Source organism: Onychostruthus taczanowskii, unplaced genomic scaffold (genome assembly GCF_017590055.1).
Source record: "Onychostruthus taczanowskii isolate IOZ18803 unplaced genomic scaffold, ASM1759005v1 scaffold74, whole genome shotgun sequence".
NCBI lineage: Eukaryota > Metazoa > Chordata > Aves > Passeriformes > Passeridae > Onychostruthus > Onychostruthus taczanowskii.
In genome coordinates this window covers 621,223-628,616 of record NW_024505229.1, presented here as the reverse complement: position 1 = coordinate 628,616, position 7,394 = coordinate 621,223, and the positions used below count along the sequence as shown (strand labels likewise).

Below are 7,394 nucleotides of genomic sequence, written 5' to 3'. Positions count from 1 at the left end.
AGCTGTACCCTGCCCCTGCAGCCCCTCCTGTGGTGGGACCTCCCCCTGTCCTTCATCTCCCCCCTCCTCAGGAGAAGCTTTTTGCCCGTGGGTGTGGGGCCTGGAACAGGGGAGAGCTGGGGCCAAGGCCTCTGGATTGCTTAATTATATTAATTAATTAATATATATTATATAATTAATATATAATAATATATAAATTAAATAATATATAAAATAATATCTATTATATATAAAATAATATCTAATGATAGAGAAAATAAAAAAGATATAAAGTAATAGATATAATATATAAAACAATATAATTATATTAATTAATTAATATATATTATATAATTAATATATAATAATATATAAATTAAATAATATATAAAATAATATCTATTATATATAAAATAATATCTAATGATAGAGAAAATAAAAAAGATATAAAGTAATAGATATAATATATAAAACAATATCTAACAATAAAAATAATATATAAAACAATATATAACGATATATATAAATAATGTATAATAACATATAAATACAAAAAATAACGTGAGGAATTGGAGGTTAATGCTCCACCCTGCCCCTGCAGCCCCTCCTGTGGTGGGACCTCCCCCTGTCCTTCATCTCCCCCCTCCTCAGGAGAAGCTTTTTGCCCGTGGGTGTGGGGCCTGGAACAGGGGAGAGCTGGGGCCAAGGCCTCTGGATTGCTGCTGCTCTTGGATTTTGGGTTCTGGAGCCAGGAAAACCAAAATTGTGAACATGGAGATGGGAACAGGGTCAGGGTACAGCTCTGGGCTGGATCAGAGTGCTGGGGAAAAACTGAAATCCAGGGAAAATGGAGAGCCAGGGAAAACACATCCAGGGAAAACAGAAATCCAGAGAAAACCAACGGAGACCCAGGGAAAACAGAGATCCAGAGAAAACCAACAAAAAAACAGGGAAAACAGAGAGCCAGGGAAAACACATCCAGGGAAAACAGAAATCCAGGGAAAACAAACGGAGACCCAGGGAAAACAGAGATCCGGAGAAAACCAACATAAAACCAGGGAAAACAGTGAGCCAGGGAAAATGAGATCCATGGAAAACAGAGAGCCAGGGAAAACCCATCCAGGGAAAACAGAAATCCAGGGAAAACCAACGGAGACCCAGGGAAAACAGAGATCCGGAGAAAACCAACATAAAACCAGGGAAAACAGTGAGCCAGGGAAAATGAGATCCATGGAAAACAGAGAGCCAGGGAAAACCCATCCAGGGAAAACAGAAATCCAGGGAAAACCAACGGAGACCCAGGGAAAACAGAGATCCGGAGAAAACCAACATAAAACCAGGGAAAACAGTGAGCCAGGGAAAATGAGATCCATGGAAAACAGAGAGCCAGGGAAAACCCATCCAGGGAAAACAGAAATCCAGGGAAAACCAACGGAGATCCACGGAAAACTGAGAGAGCCAGGGAAAACCAACAAAAAAAAACCAGGGGAAACAGAGATCCAGGGAAAGCCAACAGAGAGCCAGGGAAAACAGAGATCCAGAGAAAACCAACAAAAAAACAGGGAAAACAGTGAGCCAGGGAAAACGAGATCCATGGAAAACAGAGAGCCAGGGAAAACAGAGTGCCAGGGAGAACACATCCAGGGAAAACAGAAATCCAGGGAAAACCCTTGGCTCAGGAGAAGTGTCAGTTTTGGAGGCAGGGTTTTGGATGGATCCCATCACTCCTGCAGCAATCCCTGCCACCAAGGCGCTCCTGAGCACGGCTGTCACACACCAGAGTTCGTTTCTCCGCTCCTTTTCCCAGCGGAGCCCTCGGAGTCGGCAGAGGAGCCGGGCTGGGCAGGGAGAGCGGCCGCGGGGCTGCCGGGGGCTGCAGGGGACACCTGGCAGGCTGCTGTGTGCAGAGTGCCACCTCACACCCACCCCAGTGGCAGCCAAGAGCTTACTCTGATCCTGCCCCGTCCATGGGGAAAGGATCTCTGATCCTGCCCCGTCCATGGGGACAGGACAGGGACAGGAATCCCTGATCCTGCGCCATCCATGGGGACAGGACAGGGACAGGAATCTCTGATCCTGCCCCGTCCATGGGGAAAGGACAGGGACCGGAATCTCTGATCCTACCCCATCCAAAGGGACAGGAATCCCTGATCCTGCGCCATCCATGGGGACAGGAATCTCTGATCCTGCCCCATCCATGGGGAAAGGATCACTGATCCTGCCCCGTCCATGGGGAAAGGATCTCTGATCCTGCCCCATCCATGGGGAAAGGACAGGGACAGGAATCTCTGATCCTGCCCCATCCAAGGGGACAGGAATCCCTGATCCTGCCCCGTCCATGGGGAAAGGATCTCTGATCCTGCGCCATCCATGGGGAAAGGATCTGGACAGGAATCCCTGATCCTGCCCCGTCCATGGGGAAAGGACAGAGACAGGAATCCCTGATCCTGCCCCGTCCATGGGGAAAGGACAGAGACAGGAATCTCTGATCCTGCCCCGTCCATGGGGAAAGGACAGCCTGATCCTGCCCCGTCCATGGGGACAGGAATCTCTGATCCTGCCCCATCCATGGGGAAAAGACAGGGACAGGAATCCCTGATCCTGCCCCATCCACAGGGACAGGAATCCCTGATCCTACCCCGTCCATGGGGAAAGGAATCCCTGATCCTGCCCCATCCATGGGGACAGGAATCCCTGATCCTGCCCCATCCACAGGGACAGGAATCCCTGATCCTACCCCGTCCATGGGGAAAGGAATCCCTGATCCTGCCCCATCCATGGGGACAGGAATCCCTGATCCTGCCCCATCCACAGGGACAGGAATCCCTGATCCTACCCCGTCCATGGGGAAAGGAATCCCTGATCCTGCCCCATCCATGGGGAAAGGATCTCTGATCCTTCATCATCCATGGGGACAGGAATCTCTGATGCTTCCCATCCACAGGGTCAGGAGTCTCTGATCCTTCATCATCCATGGGGACAGGACAGGGACAGGAATCCCTGATCCTGCCCCATCCACAGGGACAGGAATCCCTGATCCTACCCCGTCCATGGGGAAAGGAATCCCTGATCCTGCCCCATCCATGGGGACAGGAATCCCTGATCCTGCCCCGTCCATGGGGACAGGAATCTCTGATCCTGCCCCATCCATGGGGAAAGGACAGGGACAGGAATCCCTGATCCTGCCCCATCCATGGGGAAAGGACAGGAACAGGAATCTCTGATCCTGCGCCATCCATGGGGAAAGGATCTCTGATCCTGCCCCATCCATGGGGAAAGGAATCTCTGATCCTGCCCCGTCCATGGGGAAAGGACAGGGACAGGAATCCCTGATCCTGCCCCATCCATGGGGAAAGGACAGGAACAGGAATCTCTGATCCTGCGCCATCCATGGGGACAGGAATCCCTGATCCTGCCCCGTCCATGGGGACAGGAATCTCTGATCCTTCATCATTCATAGGGACATGAATCTCTGATCCATCCCCATGCACAAGGACAGCAATCTCTGATGCTTCCCCGTGCACAGGGACAGGAATCCCTGATCCTGCCCCGTCCATGGGGACAGGAATCCCTGATCCTGCCCCGTCCATGGGGACAGGAATCCCTGATCCTGCCCCATCCATGGGGACAATATCTCTGATCCTTCATCATTCACGGGGACAGGAATCTCTGATGCTTCCCCATCCATGGGGACAGGAATCTCTGATCCTTCCCCATGCACAAGGACAGGAATCTCTGATGCCTCCCCATCCACAGGGACAGGAATCTGGATTTTTGGAGCAGGGACAGCAGGACCAGCTTGAACCTACCCCACCAGCAGCTCCACAGGGGGTTTGGGGCAGGAAGACCCAGATTAATTAACAATTTATTAATTTATTGACTGGTGGTGGCCGTGGCACAGTGCCCGCTGTGCTGTGGCAGCTGCGGGCAGCAGCCAGCCCCAGCTTTCCCTTCCTTCTGCCCAGTTTGAGGATTTATTTTAATTAATTGCTGAGCTCCAAACGCATTAAAGGTGAGCACTGGCAGCAAACCTGCAGGAAGGGAGCACAGGCAGCTCGATAAAATCAATGGGATTTATTTGGCCTGGGATGCTGCTGCTGGATGAGGCTGTGGAGCTCCAGCTCCGGGTGGGATGTGCCAGCCCTGGAATGTTTGGGGTGCTGGGCACAGCCATGGGAAGCTGCAGCTCCCTTTGGCCAACACTCCCACCCCTTTCTGAGCCTCTGTGCCCCAGGTGGGATGGAGAAAGGACAGGGAGAAACACCTTGGATGTGCCAAGCAGGGCCCTGAGCTCCACATCCTCATGGATCATGGAATTATGGAATCAGAAAATCATGGAATGGCTTGGCTGGGAAGGGATCTTAAACCTCATCCAGTTCCACCCCCTGCTGGGGTGGGCAGGGACACTTCCCATTGTCCCTTTTGCTCCAGACTCCATCCAGCCTGGCCTTGCACACATCCTCATGGATCATGGAATTAGGCAATCACAAAATCATGGAATGGTTTGGCTGAGAAGGGACCTTAAACCTCATCCAGTTCTGTACTGGGATGGGCAGGGACAGCTCCCACTGTCCCTGCTGCTCCAAACCCTGTCCAGCCTGGCCTTGCACACATCCTCATGGATCATGGAATTAGTGAATCACAAAATCACGGAATGGTTTGGCTGGGAAGGGACCTTAAACCTCATGCAGTTCTACCCACGGTCCCTGCTGCTCCAAACCCTGTCCAGCCTGGCCTTGGACACTGCAGGGATCCAGGGACAGCCCCAGCTGCTCTGGGATAACCGTGCCACCCTCCCACCCCAGGGATGGGCCCGGGCCTGGCTCCTCCAGCTGATTTTGGGGCAGCAGCAAAGCCACAGCAGCCTCAGGAGCTGCCGGGCCACCGAGGGAAGGCCCCACGTGTCACCTCCAGCAGCCGCGGGGCTCCTGGTGCCCAAAGCAGCCGAGTTTTCCCCTGGGAACAGGGATTTGATGTCCTGGCTGCGTTCCGGCTGAGCCTGGCAGTGCCATCGGCTCCCTCGTGACCTTGGCCACGCCGGTGACACCGTCAGGGCCACCGGGGCTGCCACACCGAGGGGCTGCATCCTGCATCCCACGGCTGAGCAGGGACACTTCCCACTTTTTCCAGGGCTTTTTGAAAGCACCACCGTGGGTGGCACCCGTCCCACCACGGGGTGCCTCTGATCCCGCTCTGCCCACGGCATTCCCACGCCTGCACACCGTGAATTCCACGCTGGGAATTCACCAATAAAACCCTGTTGAGCCGCCGGGGGTCGGAGCTGCTTTTTTTCCCAAAGCCAGGGGAATCGTGTGCCGGGTTTCAGGCCGGATCCCCGCTCCGGGATGGGCTCTGTGCCTCCCGCAGCGCCGCAGTGCCCGGGGTTTGTTTTCCTCCTCCAGCGGCCCGGCAGGAGCAGCCTCGGGGCCATTTCCACACCGTCACTCCCGCTGCCGCAGCCCCGGATCCTCCTGGATCCTCCCGGAGCATCCTCTCCATATCCCCCCGGATCCTCCTGGACCATTCTCCCCGGATCCTCCCGGAGCATCCTCTCCATATCCCCCCGGATCCTCCTGGATCCCCCCGGATCCTCCTGGACCATTCTCCCCGGATCCTCCCGGAGCATCCCCACGGATCCTCCCGGAGCATTCCCCCCATATCCCCACAGATCCTCCCGGAGCATCCCCCCACAGATCCTCCTGGATCCTCCCGGACCATTCCCCCCCGGATCCTCCCGGAGCATCCTCCCCATATCCCCCTGGATCCTCCTGGATCTCCACTCGGATCTTCCCGGAGCATCACCCCCATATTCCCCCGCATCCCCCTGGAGCATTCCCCCACGGATCCTCCCGGACTATTCCCCCCGACACTCCCGGCAGGGATTTCCCGGGATCTGCGCAGCCCCTCTGCAGCGGGGCAGCCCCCAGCGCCCGGGATTTCTCCATCCCAGGAGAATCCCAATCCCAGGAGCGTCCCCACTGCAGGACCAGCCCCATCCTGGGACCAGCACCACCCCCATCCCGACCCCAGGAGCAGCCGCATCCCAGGGGGATCCTATTCCAGCAATTCCCCATCCCAGGAGTGTCTCCATCCCTGGAGCATCCCCATCCAGTAGGATCCCCGGAACAGGAACCGTCCCCATCTCAGCAGCATCCTAATCCCAGCAGGATCTCTGCTGATAGGACCATCCCCAGTCCAGGAGCACCTCAGTCCAGGAGCACCCCAATCCAAGGATCTCTTCCCCCGGAGTACCCCATTCCCAAGATCATCCCATTCCCAGGATTATCCCCATCCAGGAGCACCCCAATGCAGGGGTCTCCTCCTCCGGGAGCACCCCATATCCAGGATTACCCCATTCCAGGAGCACCCCAATCCGGGAGCACCCTGTGCCCAGGGGTCTCCTGCCCCTGGAGCACCCCATTCCCAGGATGATCCCATTCCCAGGATGATCCATTCCCAGGGTTACCCCATTCCCGGAGCGCCCCTGCCCCGCAGCCATCCCGCATTCTCCAAGGTCACACCTGTAGGACCGAGGGGATGGCGGCACCCCTGAGCTCCATCGCTCCGGTGACCCCGCCGGGCTCTCCCCAGCCCGGCCAGCACCGGGATCCCCCCGCCGATCCCGCGGGATTTTCCCGTCCCCCGTGTCCCACCGGGACGCTCCCGCCGCTCACCTTCAGGTCGGGGGGCTTGGAGCGCGGCGGCGCCGGGACAGCGCCCGCCTCGGGGGCCGCCGCCGCCTCGCCGGCCTTGCCCTCCATCACGCCGTGACCGGGCGACTCCCCCGCGGCGCCGGGATCCTCCTCGGGCTGCTGCAGCTCGTCCGAGCGGCACCGCTTCATCCCGGGAGCGCCGCGCCCGCGGTGCCGGCGGCGGGGGGCGCCTACGGCCGCGGTGCCCGGCACCGGCATCGCCGCCGCCGCCGCGCCTGAGGGACAGCGCCGCCGGCCAATGGCGACGCGAAGGAGGGGGAGCCTCGCGCGGTGATTGGGGAAGCGTGTTCGGAGGGCGGTGCTGGCGGGAGGGATTGACCAATGAAGGCGCGCGGAGGGCGGGGCCGCCGCTGGTGATTCGCGGAGGCGGAGCGGAGCTGGGGACGGGCGCGCCGCCTCCTGCCGAGCCGCTCCGCGCAGCGCGGGATGGGGGAACAGCGGGCGGCGTCTGAGCTCCCCCTTTTGCTTCCCCTGTTTAAATACGTCATTTCATGGCCGTTCTCTCTTTTTGGAGTGTTTTTTCTCGTCCTCCGCGGGGGTGCGCAGAGGCCGCGGAGAGAGGTCGGCGGCCGGGCTTCGAGAGACTACAAGTTCCATGAGCCTTTGCGGCAAAACAGACTACAACTCCCGGCGTTGCCCTGCGGGCCGGGAAAACGAACTGCATTGAAAAGTAAATAAACTACATCTCCCAGCGTGCCTCGC

At 57.1% G+C, this 7,394-nt stretch overlaps 1 protein-coding gene across 1 annotated transcript in view; it reads right to left on the bottom strand.

Moving 5' to 3' along the window:
• The window catches only part of TMCC2 (transmembrane and coiled-coil domain family 2), a 33,604-nt gene extending 26,744 nt beyond the window's left edge, over window positions 1-6,860 (bottom strand). The window contains exon 1 of the mRNA XM_041422612.1: window positions 6,654-6,860. Coding sequence (XP_041278546.1) covers window positions 6,654-6,821 — 168 coding nt within the window. The 5' untranslated portion in view covers window positions 6,822-6,860. The remainder of the gene's footprint in view (window positions 1-6,653) is intronic.
• Window positions 6,861-7,394: the final 534 nt, after the last annotated feature.